The sequence below is a fragment of the Budorcas taxicolor genome, chromosome 12, assembly GCF_023091745.1.
Source record: "Budorcas taxicolor isolate Tak-1 chromosome 12, Takin1.1, whole genome shotgun sequence".
Classification (NCBI taxonomy): Eukaryota; Metazoa; Chordata; class Mammalia; order Artiodactyla; family Bovidae; genus Budorcas; species Budorcas taxicolor.
This window is the reverse complement of record NC_068921.1, coordinates 52,728,062-52,749,569: the sequence shown is the minus strand read 5'-3', so window position 1 is coordinate 52,749,569 and position 21,508 is coordinate 52,728,062. Positions and strand designations below refer to the sequence as shown.

The 21,508-nt window shown below is 37.7% G+C and overlaps 1 protein-coding gene across 1 annotated transcript in view; it reads right to left on the bottom strand.

The window, feature by feature from the left end:
- Positions 1-825: 825 nt before the first annotated feature.
- The window catches only part of SCEL (sciellin), a 111,539-nt gene continuing 90,856 nt past the window's right edge, over positions 826-21,508 (bottom strand). Inside the window, exons 28-33 of the mRNA XM_052650034.1 lie at positions 15,445-15,537; positions 14,195-14,266; positions 12,115-12,189; positions 7,360-7,468; positions 4,033-4,135; positions 826-911 (exon numbers count right to left, since the gene is read on the bottom strand). Of these exons, the coding sequence (XP_052505994.1) occupies positions 826-911; positions 4,033-4,135; positions 7,360-7,468; positions 12,115-12,189; positions 14,195-14,266; positions 15,445-15,537 (538 nt within the window). The remainder of the gene's footprint in view (positions 912-4,032; positions 4,136-7,359; positions 7,469-12,114; positions 12,190-14,194; positions 14,267-15,444; positions 15,538-21,508) is intronic.

The following is a 21,508-nucleotide window of genomic DNA, read 5'->3' as shown; positions in this document are numbered from 1 at the left end:
AATCCCTTGGTCAGCAAGGAGATCAAGCCAATCAATTCTAAAGGAAACCTTGAATATTCACTGGAAGGACTGATGCTGAAGCTGAAGCTCCAGTACTTCGGCCACCTGATGCGAAGAGCCAACTCATTAGAAAAGACTCTGATGCTGGGAAATCTTGAGGGCAGGAGAAGAAGGGGGTGACAGGGGATAAGATGGTTGGCTGGCATCACTGACTCAGTGGACATGAGCTTGAACAAGTTCTGGGAGTTGGTGATGGACAAGGAAGCCTGGTGTGCTGCAGTCTATGGGGTTGCAAAGAGTCAGACATGACTTAGCGACTGAATAAGCGTCTCTGGGAACTGTTGAATGCTATGAAATAGGTAGAATACTAAAAATAATTTATTTACATTATACCAAATAACCAGTATATTCAGTATACACAACAACAAAAAATACATATCACAACAACAAAAAATAACATTAACATTGTTAGTTTGCCTCAATGTAGACCAAACAGTCACTTGTTTTGGTAGCGCTCTGAATCAAGTTGAGCTGGAAAATGTTCCAAATGCTCATGATTTTCTATCATAGTAAACAAGTCAGAGAGTGCCCCAGTTGTGAGAACTGGACCATCTCATCACTCATATCTAATTATAGGAGTGATTGCAATCAAATAATTAGGCATGCACGGATTACTTCTTGAATAAATTTTTATTTCTTGGCCTTAGTAAAAGAAAAAAAAAGATTTTAACAGATTCTATCTCCAAGATTACTAGATAAATTTTATTTTGTTTTTTGAAGAATGTTCTCATAGCAGAGCAATTAATTATTTTTTAGAGACATCTTTTAATTAGTAATAGAATCCAGGGCCTGGTATTCTGAGATGTAGGCGCTTGTGTCCAGGAAAAATATGCCAATCATAACATAATTCGCTACAAATAAAAATGAGATCTTACAAATTGTTTCAGAAATCTGTCATTCCTATGGTGCAAATAATCCCAGACATAATGGAGCGGACTTGGTAAAATCAGCAGCCCTTTTCACTTCACTCTGTATCTACTCTATTTTTACAACAGCTTTTGGTTTAATTTAATACATTATTGTAGAAGAAAGGGTCCATTAAACAGCTACAGAAGAGTGAGAATCATGCCCCTTTTAGGTTTTTTTCTTTTTTTGAAGTGAAGCATTCAACAGTAGAGTCCTTTAAAAATGGTATTCAAATGATTTTTAATTACTACAAAGGCATTGAGATGTTAATACACTTTCTATAAAAGAGAGGGCTACTATTCTACTCATCCTTTCCTGCCACGAATTTCAACTCTAAGAAAATTATTTCTTTTGATCCATTCTGATAGCATGTAATAAGAGAACAATAAAACATATGGCTCAATTACCACCACTTCTCATCCAGCATGAATTAATGAATATCGAATTATTATTAATTGTTTTTTCTGGCTTCCTCTCCATAGGACAATGATTACACATTGCTGTGTTTTGTTAAGTATTTAGTGTTTAACACTTTGTAGACCAGTGTCTAACAGGAACAGATGCTTGAAATCATTATATGAAAGAATCATTCTTTACATTTAGCAACACTTAGAAAATAACATGATTATCTTTTTGGTCTCCTTAGTTTGTCAGTTTTTTTATAACTGCCTTAAACTCCCTTAGAATCTCACCCTCTCTCAATGTTCCATATGCTTTCCTTAGAGAAGCAGTTCCTATATGCATATAAAATAATTTATAAGTGTGATGTCTCAATTTTAATAATAATAATTTCATACAAGATTACTGACTTTTCAATTCCTTAAGAAAAAGCTCTTTAAAAACCAATGTTATGGCTTGAGCAGACAAAAAATTAAGTAGCATAGCACAGAATACAATAAATTATGATCACTATAATTGACACTATCAATGTCGAGTACTATTTATAGATGACGCACAAGAAGATTCTGTGTAACTGACAGTTCGTTTTATTTTTATAAGCCATCTGTAAATATAAAGTGCTATGTAGTAGGAATAGGTATAGCATGCTAAAGAACATGTCTTTGTAGTCCATTACCATTATTTCTCATAGATCATTTACAAACCCAAATTTTGAAAAGAAAGCGTAACAAATTATAATATGTAAACTATACATGCCATGTGATTTTTACCCATTGCCAATAAATGCATGTGTTTGTATTTATAAAACATGTTCTATAAAACTTACATCTGTAATAAACTAAAGGATGACAGCAACATTAAATTGTTTAGATATCCTATCTAGTTCCACATGCTTAACAAACACAGATTCAGGTATGATTCTAAAGATCAAACAAAACTTGCTTTATAATCTGAGAGTTTTGGAGCAGAAAGTGACCTCACCTCAGAAATCATTTTGTCCATTTCCCCTCATGTTACAGATAATAGCACCAAAATCTGAATAGTTTAAGTGATTTTCTGAGGTCCATACACCTTTATACACTAACATCTTTCTGCCAGACTTTATCTTTCTGCCAAAATTTCTGTCAACATTTCTTCTGCACATAAGAAATGTACATATCTTGCTTCCTTGACAGTTTTGTCAAGATGTCAGTAACATCTGTAGATCCAAATCCCTAGGGAAACAAAGATGAGAAATTGGGAATCTTGGTCTCTAATGGAAATTGTGATGCACAGCCTAATACTGAGCAGAGATAGACCTGGTCAAGGCTGACAATGCTCACTGCCATCAGAAACATCCTTCCTTTGATGTTGGTAGCTAGACCACTTGAATTTTTTGTCTCTAAATCTAACCAGATACCAGATGGTTCCCTTTATGTATGTGACCTTAGTATAAGCAATTATATTATTTATGCAATAGCAGAATTGTTATACAAAGAGTCAGTCATTGGTGTAAAAGCTTTTTTAGATTACATGTTCTTATAATAAAAATTTTAATTCTTCAGTGAATACTTTCCTCTTGATTTTCATGTGCCAGAATTACTGAATCCACTTGGCTGAAAAATGTAAAGAAAATAAGTTATATATACAAATTCAGTACAAAAATAAGCTTATAACTAAAGTTTTAAAAATAATTATTCATCAGTGAGGGTGAGGGTGGACTAAGCAATGTACTTTTACCACCTACTGAAGTCATCACTGTGGCAAGGCTTTTGGTCATACTGTGAATATGAAGCACTGATGCCCTGTATTCATATTTATGACATGCTTGAGAGTCATGTCTTGATAACTTACATGTACTATAAAAGTACACACAGACAGGGAGGAAGACACAAAGACATCTGAGTGTTTTGGTAACCACATCTCCTAAACCATTCCATGGACTCTTGGGACTGAAAGTTTTAGAGCTGCCACCATGCATATCAAGGCCCCCTGATGTAACACTGGATCCTGATAAGGCTGTTCAATGAGGAAGAAAAAGGAATATGAGAATGGCTGGAATATGAGAAAATAGAAAGCCAAGTATGAATATAATTAGCTTTGTTCTTGTCATCGATTCTGCAGCCTGATGGAACGTGGGTTTCTGAATATTTTTCAGAGCATTTTCCAGATGTAGCCTCCAAGCACCTCATTAATATCACACATTTGTCATTAAATTCCATATTTTGGATCCCATGTAACAACCGCAGATGTTCCTTTTCCATTAGCCACCAGCAGGAAACTTTCCCTTTATACACCATTAACTTTAAAGTTTCCATTTAAAATTAACATTAAAAGGTGTTTAGTTTAATAACCAAATTAAATTATAAAAGTATATTCCAGTGCAAATGTAAAAGGTCATTCACAGAAATGCACTTTAATTCTAACAATGATCTGAGCAGAGAAGATATATTTTTGTTTGCAAAAAATGGAAAATTTCCTACAATAAATGACCTACACTTATTTGTATCTAAGAAAGAAGAAAACATAAATTTTGACTTATTTTATACCATAAATGAAATGCTACCATTGTATCTGCAGCTGAATTTTTAATGTAATTAATAAAATACTTTCCATTCTTGAAATATTTCAACAGTATCTAAAGCTCATTAATGTTAGTGATAGTTTCTCACAGAGCTCAACACTTACCTACAACTTTAGAGTAGCAAGATTCACAATGTATTGTCTGTCTATAAATCCAAATACTGTCACCTGCTTGTAGGTTTTCCAAAGGTTGTTTGCATATTTCACACTAAAGGAAAGGTATATATAAAGTTTACATTAGATACGAAGTTTAGATTCTTGGTGAACAGGATTAAAAAAAGAACCTTTTACTGTATTTTGTATCATCCTTTATAGCAACACTCTGATGAAGAGAACCATGAGAGAAAGTAAGAGTATACTTGTCTGATCCACACACCAAACTTTCTAAACAAATTCTCTCATAAATCCCTCTGCTATGGAGGTGTGCATTTCAGGGCATACCTACTACTGAAGTTTCTACCTAACTCACAATAGAGTAGATAAATATTTTCAAAAATTGGTCATGCCAAAGACAAGATCACTGTTGGATATTGCAAATAAGAACACTAAGTGTATTTATTGTTTGCTTACTAATGGAGAGCTATGCTGTCCTGATATAGTGTCATTGAGCAAAACAAACTTCTGACTCCAGACACAATTTAGGGGGAAATTTGTTTCAAGTTATGCTGGTTAAAGAGGCAAAAAAGGTTTGACATCTACCTTAAACCTGTGCTCACCGGAGCAAGTCTACTGCCAACTGGCTGGCTTTCAAGTTCATCGACGCAAATTGTCATAGGTCAGTTAGACATGTTTAAGCCAGTTCAGGTAATTCTCTATAATTATGGCTATAGAGTAATCTGTCTTTTCTTAGGAGTGTAGGGGTATTTTTATTCTCAATAGTATTTTATGATTAAAATGACAATGGAAATAAATCATCTAAAATATAACAAAATGGAAATTATTCCTATTGACCAAAGGCAATAATCAGGAGAATTTTCTTCCTTAAAAAGTTTTGTGCATGATAATTTAAAATACAGAGCCTTAGACTAATTTTTGTTCCACTGAATAAATTTTAATAACTTCAAGGAAATTTTACTGCCTTATAATGAAATAATTATGAAATTTTCATGTCTTACTTTATATAGAATTCTATATATGATGGCCTAAATTTGGATTTTGTTGCCTCAAAATGAGGCATTGAATTTGTTATTACTTTGTGTCATTGCCTGAAGCTAATTGCAAGAGAAGCAATCAAGTGTCAAAGTATTGGGCTGGCCAAAAAGTTCATAACATCTTATTGGAAAACCCAAACAGACTTTTTTGGCCAGCCTAGTATTACATCTACCTGACTGAATCAGATAATTTTCATCAATCATAGAATCTATCAGCACTAGAAAGGACCCACAGATTCAGGCTGTGGTTCTCAAACTGGCTGCCTGTCAGATCTATCTAAAGTGAAAGTGAAGGCGCTCAGTGGTATCGGACTCTTTGCGACCCCATGGTCTATAGCCTACCAGGCTCCTCTGTCCATGGGATTTTCCAGGCAATAGTACTGGAGTGGATTGCCATTTCCTTCTCCAGGGGATCTTCCCGACCTAGGGATCGAACCCAGGTCTCCCGCATTGTAAACAGACGCTTTACCGTCTGAGTTTCCAGGGAAGTCTAAGATCTATGTAAGAAGTCTTAGATCTATCTAAGAACACTTTAAAAACACCAATGCCCAGAAATCATCTCTAAGATTCATGATGTAATTGGGGCTGGTCCCAAGCATTTTATTTTTCTCATCATCTCCCCAAATGATTATAATGTTCATCCTGGCTTGAAAACCACTGGTCTGATCAGCTATGTCATTTTACAGATGAAGAAACTTAGGCTAAGCTAATTTAGGTGATTGTCCAAAGACACACGGCCACAATTAGTGTCAGTTAGAACTCAAACTCAGGTCTTCAGGTTCCTAGTTAAGTGCTCACCTAGTTATGCCAAACACTATATTGTTGACCTACTTAATACTTTGTGAAAATTAAAAGAAATGGCATATGAAGGCACAAATTGTGAAGCATTCTACTATGTACACTTTAGCATTATTATTATTATTCTACCAAGACACTGACATTGACAAGTTGCTCAGCCGTGTCCGACTCTTTGCAACCCTATGGACTGTAGCCTACCAGGCTCCTCTGTCCATGGGATTTTCCAGGCAAGAGTACTGGAGTGGGTTGCCATTTCCTTCTCCAGGGGATCTTCCTGACCCAGGGATCGAACCCCAGTCTCCCGCATTGTAGGCAGATGCTTTACCGTCTGAGCTACGAGGGAATCCCAAAAGAATTTTATGAAGGAGGAGAAGGAAGTGAAAGTCACTCAGTCATGTCTGATTCTTTGCAATCCCACGGACTATACAATCCACAGAATTCTCCAGACCGGAATACTGGAGTGGGTAGCTTTTCCCGTCTTCAGACGATCTTCCAAATCCAGGGATCGAACCCAGGTCTGCTGCATTGCGGGCGGATTCTTTAACAGCTGAGCCACCAGGGAAGCTTATTCCACTACCGCTGCTGCTGCTGCTGCTGCTAAGTCTCTTCAGTTGTGTCCAACTCTGTGCGACCCCAGAGACGGCAGCCCACCAGGCTCCCCCGTCCCTGGGATTCTCCAGGCAAGAACACTGGAGTGGGTTGCCATTTCATTCTCCAATGCATGCAAGTGAAAAGTGAAAGTGAAGTCGCTCAGTCGTGTCTGACTCAGTGACCCATGGACTGCAGCCTACCAGGCTCCTCCGTCCGTGGGATTTTCCAGGCAAGAGTACTGGAGTGGGGTGCCATTGCCTTCTCTGGCTCATTCTACTAAGCCATATTTAATTATAATTAATCATGCTCTCAAAGGCAGACTGAGTTTTAACTATTGTTAAGCCCATCGATCTTAATTTTATGATGTAAGAAGCCAGTAATTTTCTTCTCAAAAATTTCTTTTCCTTTTTGGATTTCATTATATATTTAATGCCATGTGGAGAAGGCAATGGCACCCCACTCCAGTACTCTTGCCTGGAAACTCCCATGGACGGAGGAGCCTGGTGGGCTGCTGTCTCTGGAGTCGCACAGAGTCAGACACGACTGAAGCGACTTAGCAGCAGCAGCAGCAGCAGCAGCATGATTTATGAAAATGCTGCAAAAACTTTTCTAAAGAGAACAAGTGTTTATCTTTTTATAGATTTAAATATGTAGAATAAGAGTTATCAACGTGTCAGTAATCAACTCTAAGCCTAAAGTCAAGAGAGTAATTATAAACCTTGGAGTTTCAGGCTGAGAAGTCAAAAAAATATTTTAACAGTGCATTATTAATGTGTATGACAGTGTTTCTGAAAGTTTTAACTTCATCTCATATATTCCACTAGATAATTATTTTTATTCTAGTCATTTTGCAATTTTGTATGAGGATTAAATGCAAGAAACATAGCCATACCTTGAAGCAAGTCGAATGGCAGCAAATTTGTAATTCATCTAAAATCATCTTGGTTTCTGTGCCCAAGGGTTTTCGACAGTAAGTGCACATGTCTCTCTCAATGACAGACCTATAGAGATGTAAGCAGTTAAAAATAAATTTGTCATCATGAAAAAGACAGATGTATTCCCCATAAAGTCATATGGCAATAACATGTTAATTTTATTGATACTTCAGTAAACTGTGTAAAAATCATGGAAAGTTGAGGACTTACTTATCCTAGTAATAGACTGGATTCTTCTAGTTATTTCAGAATGATATCAAAGAATTAACATAAAAGACAGTTTCAAATTATTAATTCATTAGCAATCAAAAGTGCATCTGAGCAGGTTAAAGATGTTCACAGTTTCCTAATTGAACTAGGTCATAAGTACCCCCTTGAAGCTAGAAGAGGGTTTTAAATTATTAATGTACATATATCATAGAAAAATTATGTTGAAGATTAATATAAAAATTTAACTCTCAAACATTCAGTAGTACAAAAATAGAAATCCATTCAAGAACATGTTGGTAAATTCACAAATGATGGATACCCTGGACTACAGAGTCGAGAATCACCAAATTCTCCCTTGCTGATTCTCTTGGTGTCATTGCAAGACTCAGAATATTAGGGTGACTTTAGTGACAAAAATTCTTTGCTATTTACTTTGGAAAAATAATGTTCAATAGTAAATAAATGATAAGCAAGCTCTAAAGCCCTCAAGTCACATTAGAGCCTTAATAAAGGGTCAATAACTATGTGATTCTTATCCTTTTGGAAGGTCTTAGATAGTCTTAAATAGCACCTTGGGCAGAGTTTACTAGTCTCAGGGTGTTAGCATAAAAGCCTAAAATTTCCAAAGTACTGGGGTAGTGAAATAAAATAGCTAATACTTATAGTGCTAATATGCTTAACCTGTGCAGCACATTTTCCATGCACTTTGCATATATAAACCTGTCTATTCTTCATAACAGCTCTGAGAAGCAGGTTACTCTTATTTTTATCATTATTGTACACAAGAGGAAGCTGAGGCATAGAAGGGTAAGTCATGCAGCCAGTGAGGGGCAGAGGCAGGATGTGAATGAAAGCAGAGTGGCCACAGAGCCCTAGGCTGCCTCTGGGCCTGCCCGTTGACTGGGCTCACTAGATGATAAGAAACTGGTTATGCCCAGAAACCATGATCAATCCTATCATCAGGACCAGGACTCAAAGCACAGAGGAGGGAAAGAGGATGGGAAGAGGGGGTAAGAGAGGCTCCTCTCTCCACGGAATTCTCCAGACAAGAATCCTGGAGTGGGTAGCCATTCCCTTCTCCGGGGAGCTTCCTGAGGCAGGAATTGAACCCTGGTCTCCCACACTGCAGGCAGATTCCTTACCAACTGAGTCACTGGGAAGCCCATACATATGTACACACACGCTTAAATTTCCCATTTAGACTGTAAACTCTTCAAGAGTAGAAAGCAGGCACTCTCTGGCATCCTTGCATTCCAGAGACACTGAGAGAGGAGCTGGGAATATAAAGAAGAGCGAGAAGGTCTCCTTCAGGGAGAAGTTGCTTTCCACTAGGGTAGCCAGGTGGCTGGATGATCACCATGTATTACGGACATGTGAAGAGTTAGGAGAGCACAGCCAGATGAACAGCTAATCTCTGGGGTGAAGTAGGAAAGGCTTGTCAGCATAAATGCCAGGTGAGTTAAAGCTTGAAGGTGAAGGAGCTCTCAAGGTGAGGTGGGGAGGGGCATGATGGAAGGGTTCTAAGCAGAGTGAACAGAACGTGCCAAGGTGAGACACAATGAGGGTGGCTGGAGTGGTTGAACTTTAGTCCCTATTCAGCAGGACAAGGTGCTGAAGGCCCATAAATCCTGTGCAGAGGATTTGCTCTTTATTCAATAAAGCAGCACTGGCCAATTTACTGTGTGTGTGAGCTTAGACCACAGCACTTTTAATGCGTTTTCCAATACAATCATTATTATAAGCTTAATATGCAGAAAATGATTTGAAACCACTTAAAGTGACAAAAGTACAAATAACGACTTAAAACTCTAATTTATTAAGAATTTAAATTGTGATCATAAACTGAAGCAATGTTTAGTTCTTGGGTACAATTAGGAAGAAAACATACTAAATTTAGTGTTTGCCCTAGTACTGGGTCTCTCAGTCATAAATTTTCATACCCTAATAATTTAATGTGTGTGCATGCTCAGTCACTCAGTTGTATCTGACTCTTTGTGACCCCATGGACTGTAGCCCACCAGGCTCATCTGTCCATGGGATTTTTCACACAAGAATACTGAAGTGGGTTGCCATTTCCTTCTCCAGGAGATCTGTTTGACTCAGAGATCAAACCCATGTCTCCTGTATCTCTTGCATAGGCAGGCAGATATTTTTATCACTGAGCCACCTGGGAATCTCTTATTATATATATAGTAGTATATATATGTCAGTCCCAGCCTCCCAATTTATCCCTTCCCTCCCCCATCCCTTGGTAACTATGAATTTGTTTTCTACATCTGTGACTCTATCTCTATTTTGTGAATAAGTTCATTTGTACCCTTTCTGATTCCCCATATGACAGACACCATATATTTGTCTGTCTCTGACTTAGTTCACTCAGTTGATAATCTATAGGTCCATCCATGTTGCTGCAGATGGCATTATTTTGTTCTTTTTTTATGACTGCATTAATGCTGCTGCTGCTACTGCTTCAGTCGTGTCCGACTCTCTGCGACCCCATAGACGGCAGCCCACCAGGCTTTCCTGTCCCTGAGATTTTCCAGGAAAGAACACTGGAGTGGGTTGCCATTTCCTTCTCCAATGCATGAAAGTGAAAAGGGAAAGTGAAGGCGCTCAGTCGTGTCTGACTCTTAGCGACCCCATGGACTGCTGCCTACCAGGCTCCTCTGTCATGGAATTCTCCCGGCAAGAGAACTGGAGTGGGTTGCCATTGCTTTCTCCAACTGCATTAATGACTTGACTTTAAATGGGATTGACATGATTAGATAAGAAGTGTGGGGAAACAGCTAATTTCTCACAATAATCAACAGAAAATGTTACCTGACTGTCAACAGAGAATTGACTTTTGCTCTGGTGACTGAAAAAATTTCAAGGACCACTTGGGGAACAGGAGTGAAATTCTTCATATGAAGAGCAATACTTTAGTGAAGAATGTTTTCCTTCACTTAAGCTAACCGTTAAAATATGAGCCCACCAAACTCTGAAGTTGCTGATGCTCTTACTAAGGTCATACTGTTAGTCAAAGATCTTTTCAGAGTATTTTGAAAAATCTAGTTCTGCTTTTTTTTTTTTTTTTTTTTGCTTATCTAGACAGTATTTGTGGTGCTCACGTAGTCACATCAAAGAGCTACGACTTAAAGGCAAGACACTCATGAGACCCTTGGTAATACAAGATCTCACAAAAGTGACCAAAAGAGGATATAATTTTGATGCCTGGTTCATCTGTGTTTCCCTCAGCAAATGGGACATAGGTGTTTTGTTTTGTTTTTTTCCTGGAGTCATTTATTGAGTATCCATGAGGTGCCAAGGACTGTGTTCCAAGCTGAGGCTGTGCATAAAAATATGTCCTGACCCTCAGTGAGCCTTATTTCAGCACCAGCGATAGAGAAACACCGTCAACAGAATATCGGACATTTGCATTACAGCTGGTTTCCAGTGTTTGGGTTGCAACATGAATCATTTATTTTCTTTTTCTCTGCTGGAAGTCTGCAGACTCGTGCCACATGAGTGTCACCCATTTGCCCCACTGAGCATTACATGCTGAAAGAGAGTAATCAAGAGCAGAATTCTGGGGTCAGTTCACCGGCATTAAATTGATGCTCACTCTAACCCTCCCTCCTGGGCACTGAGCCCATGCTCGGAGTGGGTCGTAGCAGTGCATCCACGCAGCTGTTTGTAAGGTGAGCTGGCTCTAGAAGACCACAAGGAGAGAGGGCTGAGGACACGATCTAGGGATGCAGTGAAGCCTAGAGGCTAATAATGTGGGGGCAATGGGGACCCCAGGGATCACAGCAGAGACACTTGCCTGGGAGCTAGCTGTAAACACAGAAAGCTCTACTGGAACGAAGTACATCAAAATCAGAGAATGACAGCCAGGAAGCCAAGCAACAAACTCCTGGATGCAGAGGTGGTTGTACTTCCTTCCACTCATACAATCAGCAGTAGAACAGTCACTCTCAGGAGGGACATCTTCAAGTTCAATGGACAATAAGAACGCTATATATATATATATATATATATATATATATATATATATATATAAAATACTTGTAATACTTTAGTATATATATAAAACACTTGTAATACTTTAGTATATATATAGTGTATATATATATACTTATAATACTTTAGTATATATATACTTGTAATACCTTAGTGTATATATATACACTAAAAATATTAAATATATATTATAAGTGAGTACATGTATACATATCTAATAAAAACATATTATTTATAAAAGTAAATATACACATATATATGTAACCCACCAGGCTCCTCAGTCCATGGATTTCTCCAGGCAAAAATTCTGGAGTGGGTTACCATGCCCTCCTCCAAGGGATCTTCCTGACTCAGGGATCGAACCTGGATTTCCTGCATGCACAGGCAGATTCTTTACCATCTGAGCCACCAAGGAAGCCCAAGAATATATATGTTTATTAATATATGTGTGGATATGGGTATATATATACTTGTATGAACGGAAGTACAAATATACTCACCTATCTGAAGTCGAATAAACAGTTTGTATGTATTTTCCAGAGACAGTCTCCTGATATCCATCCTTTGGTGATTTGCTAGAAACAAGCACATACGGACATGTGAGAACTGGGCTATTTCCCTAGTGTTGAAGTATTGATGTATATTAATACCCCTATGTAGGCAAGGAAGCGCGCGTACACACACACACACACACACACACACACACACACTCATTATTGTTATTCTTTGTGATGTTATATGTCAGGACAATGTACTAACCCTTTTTTTTTAACCTGGAGAAGTATTGATATGCAAGTTACCTCCAAGGTGACATAAGTTGACATATACACCTAAATAAAGAATGAGGCAAGGAGAGCGCAAGCACAAGTGTAAGCAGGAAAAGTAGTTATTGTTTTTCATGAAATTTGTACTTGCATCTCCTTTATTTTTACTAAAAGAAAGCTAACTGTTGTTCTAACATAAAGAATATACACAAAGTATGACTATACTCATTGCAAGCAAATATAGACAGACATCATTCACATAGAGAAATACTCTTGAACTTTTAGGGGAAACTTTGGAAGCTTTTATTTCTACATGAAAACATCCAAGAATTTTTTAGAATAAAGCAAAAAATATTTTAACTTTCGAAAGTCCTCTTTGTTCCTTTTCCGCTCCAGTTTGTAAATGTCATTCGCTCCTGGAGACAAATGAAGAGTGTGTTGCGCTAACCGGCTGGCTGCCTGTAATTGCCTCCCTGGTAAGTATGCTACCTAGGAACATATGAGGACCAGAAGCAATGTGTTCCTATTATTTCATACAGTGAGGGGTAACTCCACATGCCTCACCTGGGATTTTTTAATGAGAAATTTCTCTCTCCCTCCAAACAACCTGCAGGCATTTGCAGTCAGAAAGAGAAACTGCTTTATGGAACACAGAGCCCACAGTGCTAAATGAGTTTGTGCATATTGACGCATGACACGTATACAGACATTCCCATTTTATGGGTCAGAAAATTGAGACTTGAATTGAGACAGGAAATTGAAGTCAAGTGGCTTTGCTGAGGCCACATGGTCAGTAAATGACAAACTCAGATTTGATTCTAAATCACTGTCGATTTTAGGGAGAATTGGATTAAGCAGGAAAATCAAGGTTGAGGTTGCATTTCACAAGGAAATTTATTCTTGAGTTTGAAAAATCCTTTTGAGGGGGAAGGCTGCTCAAATCCGGACACACCTTGAATTTATGGCGGCTCCACACCCACCCCGTACACTGCTCTCTGGTCTCTTTGAACTGGGTGATGATCAACACGTATACAACCTATAGTTCATCCATATTTAAATGCCCCACTGTTACCCTATCCACAATTAGGCTAATTCTTTTTTATAGACCCTGAAAAACTGAATAACTTGTGAATCCCTGATCTTGGTGGACATTTTCCTCGACATCCATCACATCAGGCAGCAGAGTTTCTGGGCTTGAGCATATTTACTAAAAAGTTATACCCCTTGTTTCAGATTAGAGGTGAACAATAGAAACAATTAAAGTGTGACTCCAAATTAACACAGGAATACTTGTGTGATTTTATTAGGTTCGTTATGGGCATGTATGTTTATTTGACTACTTTCAAATAACTATCCTATGATGTATACATGTGTTATATTAAAATATTATTTAGTTTGTCCTATGACTTTGTATGATTATTTGACAACTACTTAAAAATATGACTTCCCTGTAGCTCAGATGGTAAAGAATCTGCCTGCAACACAGGAGACCTGGGTTTGATCCCTGAGTTGGGAAGATCCTCTGGAGAAGGGAATGGTGACCCACTCCAGTACTCTTGCCTGGAGAATCCTGTGGATAGAGGACCCTGGTAGGCTACAGTCTATGGGGTTGCAGAGTTGGACACGACTGAGAGACTAACACTACTACTGATAATAATGGAAAGATTATAAAGAATTATTAATATATATCTAGAACTCAGTACTCTTTTAAATGGTCTGTTATTTGAAAAAAATAACCATACCTTAAAAAATGACATTTCTTCTTAAACACAGATTATTTCAAAATTATAAAATACTTCAAATAAATTTCCAGTACCTATTCTCCACGTACGTCCTTGTGTACACAACTGTATCCTTTGATCCTGCATGCCTGGTTTCAGCATTGGAGCTGCAATACAAACCATTTGACTTTATGTTTAAAGTTTGTTTATAGGATAATCAAATCAACAAGGCAATTATCCAATCCAATGAAAAAATAATGCTCACATATGCCTTCTAAAGTATAACCTTTGAAATATAAATGTTAAATTGGTATTAATCCATTTCTGAAAAATTTATTTATGTTTCCCATTTTGTCTTAACTTCTACTGTCTTGGCCTATTTCCAGAATACTACTATGAAAATCGGTCGCTCGGGAAGTCTATTGTAGACCATAATGATTACTTTGAATATTTGTGTACTATGTTTCAGTGTCTATTACCCTAATGTCTCATTCATACTTCCAAACCATTGCTTTTCCCACAAATCTCAGGCAAAAAGTGGACCTTAATTAACCAACATGATAACACCTGATTCAGTGAAACCTTTAAATCTATCTAAGGAAGTCAGTTCAATGTCACAATCATGTTTTTTAAAAAATTACAGACTTTTAAGGAAAAATCGCATCTACACTTATTCATAACTGACAGCTTACCAATGACCAAGATGTTTACTCAACATCTTTGTACAAGCCTATAAAGCCACTGGTTAAAATTAAAAATTTCTGCATTTCAAACAAATATCATATATTAATGCATATATATAGAATCTAGAAAGATGATACTGATGAACTTATTTGCAGGGAAGCAAAGACAACAGACTTATTATGGACATGGGTAAGGGGGGAGGAAGGAGAGGGTAGGATGAATGGAGAGAGTCGCATGGAAACATATGACTAACATATATAAAATAGATATCCAAAGGGAATTTGCTGTATGACTCAGGAAACTTAAACTGGGACTCTGTAACAACCTAGAGGGGTGGGATGGGGAGGGAGACGGGAGGGAGGTTCAAGAGGGAGAGGTCATATGTGTGCCTATGGCTGATTCATGTTGATACATGGCAGAAACAAACACAATATAGTAAAGCATTACCCTTCAATTAAAAATAAATAAATTTAAAATTAGAAATTTTTATTGGAACACAAAAAAATGCACAAAAACAACAGCAAAATTCAAAAATTTTCTGTATTTCAAAGGAAGGATCAGGTGGCATGTGGATGTTTACTTTAAAAAAAAAAAAAGACAGGATATAAAAAAGCCAGAAGGAGAATGGTCCTGTCATTTATTCTATAATTGACCACAGTACCTGAGTATCTTCCTGGCTTCATAAGCATAGGCAGCTGTTCTAGAGGATGGGCTGATTAAATTCTCAGTAGATCCAGTGACCTGGCCATCTTGCCTGAGAAAGCAAATGCAAATACTTGGCACTTAAAATCAAGGCCACTTAGAGGATTTTTGTTTTATTAAGATTCTGCTCAAACATTTTTTTTAAACATACAGTAAAGCTGTTTCTGTTTGCCTGGTTTCTGCACATAAACAGAGACAGAATACATGTACTATTTTACTCTTCCATAGACACAACTGTCTTCCCATTATGAATAATCTATAGGCACGTGTCACATTACCTAACAGTAGGACAGAATACTTTTTTAACCAAGGGCAGGAACCATATGAACCTGGCTGCAGTAACATTCTCACAGCACCAATGCCATTTTTGAAAGTTTTTCATGTATAACATATCTGGGAGTTTATCTATTTAATGAAAATTATCTGGGGGTTGCTTTGAGAAATTCCGGTTTCCGTTTTAACAGAAAAGCAGTACTTTGAAGATTGCTAAAGAACTTTGACCTAGATTTCTGCTAATCTAAAAATGTCACTATGCTCAACAAAGTGTAGGCATATTTGCTTTTTCCTATGAAACAGTGGAAAATTAATGCAGGCATAGTGAAAGCTTTAGCTCTTTTTCTTTCCTCATGTTAGAAAACTCTGACAGAGGCAAGACATAAAAATCAAGAGAATTTAGATCTCAATCACGATTTATCATTCTTGACTGGCCTGTTCCTTCCATTTCCAGGTAGCTTTTAAAGAAGAGAAAAACAATTGTTCACATATTATCCTCTCTGGCATGTGGAAAACCATCTTCTAGTTTTAAGACAGATGTTTCAAAAGACACTTGGCAATGAGAAAGTAGAATGAATATTATTAGAAGATTCTCAAATGTGATCATTTATGTCATTTCAGAACAATAGACCTAACTAGGAACTATTTGGAAATATTCATATCATATAATAAATAATACAAAACCCAATTTCAGCAAATAGTTTGAAAGGACAACGGTTGTCAATGAGTGTGAAATGTGTTTGTACTGCCTCAGAAAGGTAAAATCACACATTACCAGTTTGTGAAACCTGTAGTAGGAATGGGAAATACTTTGCAAACAGTTCTGATAAGGATTGAATTGTGTCCTGCCAAAAATTCTTATATTGAAGCCCTACACCCCAGTGTGATGTGGAGACAGGGCCTATAAAAAGGAAATAAAGGTTAGGTGAAATCATAAGGGTGGGGCTTTAATCCCATAGGACAGGGTGTCCTTATAAGAGGAAGCTTATAAGGACTAGAGCTTGCTCTCTCTCTGAGGACACACAGAGGAAAGGCCATGTGAGGACATAGTCAGACACAGTCGTATGCAAACCAAGAAGAGAGTTCTCATCAGAAACCAATCCTGACATTGGTCCTCATGAATTTGATGTTCTTGCTATATCGTGAAAGAATTCAGAGATAGGTAAGAAGTAGATTTTTTTAGAGAAGAGCACAGACAGAGTGTGGCCATCTCAGAAGGAAAGAAGAGAGAGGCTCAAAATGTGGTACGGTTAGTTTTTGTAGGCTGGGTAATTTCAGAGGCTAGTGAGTGGAAAGATTACTTCAATTATTTGGGGGAAGGAGTGGAGATTTCTAGGAACTGGGCCACTGCCCACATTTTGACCCTTTATGGCTGGCCTCAGAACTGTCATGACGCTGGTGGGTGTGTCATTTACCATATGCCAATGTATTTGGCCTCCTCATGTGAAAGTTGACTCATTGGAAAAGACTCTGATGCTGGGAGGGACTGGAGGCAGGAGGAGAAGGGGACAACAGAGGATGAGATGGCTGGATGGCATCACTGACTCGACGGACGTGAGTCTGAGTAAACTCTGGGAGTTGGTGATGGACAGGGAGGCCTGGCGTGCTGCGTTTCATGGGGTCGCAGAGTCGGACACAACTGAGCAACTGAACTGAACTGAACTGAATGTATTACAATGAGCATATAATGAGGCTCAAGGTCTACTGGGAGTTGAATCTTCAGCCATCTTGGACCTAGTTGGTTTTAACCAGTTTTTTCATGTCCTATGGCCATGTCATTCTTTTTAAGGTTTTACCCCGTGCCCTTCCTCCTGTTTCAACAGTATCTTGATCTAGAATTTTAGTCTCCAAAAGAGTGAGAAAATAAATTCTGTCTTTTAACGCCTGGTCTGTGGTATTTTGTCATGGCAGCCTGAGCAGACTGACACAAGTAGCATTTCCTGGTTGTGTTTACAGTGAGACTAATGACAATACTTTATAATCGTCAATAAAAACCAGATGTTAGTAAATAAATGTGGAATGTGGAACAGCAAATTCTTTCTTGGATTTGTTCCTCTTGTAATCTGGGAGGATAATACACTTTTTAAAAAAGAAATCTTTTATTTTGGATCATTTTAAAGGTATAGAATAATGGCAATGATAGTTCAGAGAATTCCAGTATACTCTTCACCCAGCTTCTCTTAATTTTAACATCTCACACAACCATGATCCATTTGTCAAAACTAAATAATTACCGTTGGTACAATGTCATTAGCAAAACTACAGACTTATTTCTATTTTACCATTTTTTTCAATGATCTCCTCTCTCAATTTCAGATCCAAATCAGGATACTACTTCCACATAATCACTATGTCTTAGGGTCTGTGATAGTTGACAAGCCTTTCTTTATCTTTCATAAGATGGTGATAGATTTTACTAAGGAAATTCTATCTTGATGCCAGTAAGCGGTAACACTAATTTTTAAAATTATTTAGAATCATAGAAATAGTTAGAGAAACAATTCTTTGGAAACCAATTAAATAATCTGTAGTGCTTTTAAAAGTGCTTTTAAAAAGGATTACTCTCCAAAATATATAAGCAGCTCATACAGTTCAATATCAGAAAAACAAACAATCCAATCAAAAAGTGGGCAGAAAACCTAAACGGACATTTCTCCAAAGGCATACAAATTTCAAATAAACACAAGAAAAGATGCTCAATATTTCTCATTATTAGGGAAACACAGATCAAAACTAAAATGAGGTATCACCTCACACCATTCAGAATGACCATCATCCAAAAATCTACAAAAAAAAACAATGTTGGAGAAGTTATGGAGAAAAGGGAACCCTCCTGCACTCTCAGTGGGAATGTAAACTGATACAGCCATTATGGAAAACAATATGGAGATTCCTTAAATTACTAGGGAAAATCTACCATATGACACAACAATTCCAGTACTTGGCATATACCCTAAGAAAACCACAATTTTAAGAGACATATGTAACCCAGTGTTCATTGCACCAATATTTACAATAGCCAGGACATGGGAGCAACCTAGATGTCCGTTGACAGGTGAATGGTTAAAGATATGGTACATATATGTGATGGAATATTACATATATGGAATGGATTTGAATCAGTTGTAGTGAGGTAGATGAAACTAGAACCTGTTACACAGAGTGAAGGAAGTCAGAAAGAGAAAAGCAAGTATTGGAATATATATAGGGGATTTAGAAAAGTGATCTTGATGAACCTAGTAGAGAACAGAGTTGTGGACACAGTGGGGAAAGGTGAGGGTGGGATGAATGGAGAAAGTGGCATTGATGTATATACACCATCATGTGTAAAACAGATAGCTGGTAGGAAGTTGCTGTGTAAATTCCTGGTGCTGCGTGACGACCTAGAGGAGAGGGATGGGGGAGGGGAGGGAGGCTCAAGAGGGAGAGGAGAGATATATATATAATTATTATGTCTGACTCACCTTGTTGTACGACAGAAACCAACACAACATTGTAAAGCAATTTTCCACCAATTAAAAAATTAAATTTAAAATGTTACTGGGTCCCCACATCAGATATTCTGACTTAATTGGTTTAGTGTAGGGCTTCCCAGGTGGCGCCAGTGGTAAAGAACTCGACTGCCAATGCAGGAGACATAAGAGACTGGGGTTCAGTCCCTGGGTCAGGAAGATTCCCCTGGAGGAGGGCATGGCAACCTACTCCAGTATTCTTGCCTGGAGAATCCCATGGACAGAGGGGAGCCTGGTGGGCTACAGTCCATAGTGTTGCAAAGAGTCAGACAAAACTGGGGCAACTTAACAGGCACATGACTTGAGTACTTGGATTCTTTTAAATCTCTCCAGTGAGTCTCACATGTAAGACAAGGTTGAGAACCACTGCCTTAGAGGCAATGTGACATTTTATCCAAAAGAGCACTGATTAAAGTGTGGTCCCTGGATCAGCTGGTGATTCTGATACCATTGCAAAGGAGAACTCTCCACCAAAGTATTCCTCTTAAACGCCTTGAATAATGTTCATAAAAAAGAGCTTATGGCTCACAGTGTTTTTTGCTGGATAGCTTTATTATTAAGTAATCCTTCACTGAAATAAATTGCTGAATTGTAACTTAGAATCAATGGTTACAGTTTCATTTCTAAATTAAATAGCTTCATAAACTATAAACTGAATATTGTGTTGGAATTTACAAAATTCCGAATGGAATTTCACTTGAGAAAATGTTTTCTGCAGTGGAAGTTTACCTTGAAACTGTAGCTATCTAGAACTTTTATACACAGACATTTGATGTGAGAACATCAAATGGTACTGCTGATTTAAGAAAACTGGTAGTTCCTCAAATGGAGTTACTATAGGATCCAATAATTCCACTCCCTAAGTATATACCCTCCCTAAGTCCATCCTAGAGGAAATCAGTCCTGAATGTTCATTGGAAGGACTGATGTTGAAGCTGAAACTCCAATACTTTGGCCACCTGATGCGAAGAACTGACTCATTTGAAAAGACCCTGATGCTGGGAAAGATTGAAGGCGGGAGGAGAAGGGGATGACAGAGGATGAGATGTTTGGATGGCATCACTGAGTCAATGGACATGAGTTTGGGTAAATTCCAAGAATTGGTGATGGACAGGGAGGCCTGGCATGCTGCAGTCCATTGGGTCACAAAGAATCAGACACGACTGAGTGACTGAACTGAACTGAAATGAACTGAACTGAAGTATATACCCTACCAAGAGAAATGAAAAAACTATACAAAACTTTTATATGAATGCTGATCACAGCATTGTTCATAATGGTGAATTACAATCTGATAGTGGAAACAACACAAAAGCCCATCAGCTGATGAATAGATAAAATTCTGTCTATTCACATAATGGAATATGTGAAATTTGGCATTAAAAAGAAATACTGAGACATGTTACAACATTGGTGAATTTTGAAAACATGCCATGTGAAAACAGTCAGTCACAAAGGACCACATATTTTATGATTCCATTTATATGAAATGTCCAGAATCAGAAATTGAAAAAGACAGAAAGTAGCTTAGTAGTTGTCCAGAGCTAAGGGCTGGGGGAAAATGATACATGACTGCTAATGGGCATGTTGTTTCTTTCTGAGTTGATAAAAAGGTTCTAAAAGTGATAGTGGTGATAGTCTACAAATCTGAATATACTAATCAGATTGCATATATATTTGTGGATATCCAATTACTATACAGAGTAAATACATTCATAAAATAGAATAAGTCTCAGTTTAACAGATTTATTTAGATTTCCATTGTCCTGTTTGACTTAACTTTGGCAACCTGACTCCAATTTCTTTTTCTTTTTTTTAATTAATTTTCATGAGGGTATAGTTGCTTTATATTGTGTGTTAGTTTCCACTGAAGAGCAAAGTGAATCCATTATGCATATACATATTTCCCTCTTTTTTGGATTTCCTTCTCATTTAGGTCGCCACAGAGCACGGAGGACAGTTCCCTGAGCTATACAGTGTCAGGGTGCTTAATCACTCAGTCATATCCAACTCTTTGCAACCCCATGGACTGTAGCCCACCAGGCTCCTCCATCCAGGGGATACTCCAAGCAAGAATACTGGAGTGGGTTGCCATTTCCTTCTCCACTGCTATACTGTTCTCATTAGTCATCTGTTTCACACATAGTAGTGTATATGGAACAACAGACTGGTTCCCAATTGGAAAAGGAGTATGTCAAGGCTGTGTATCATCACCCTGCTTATTTAACATATATGCAG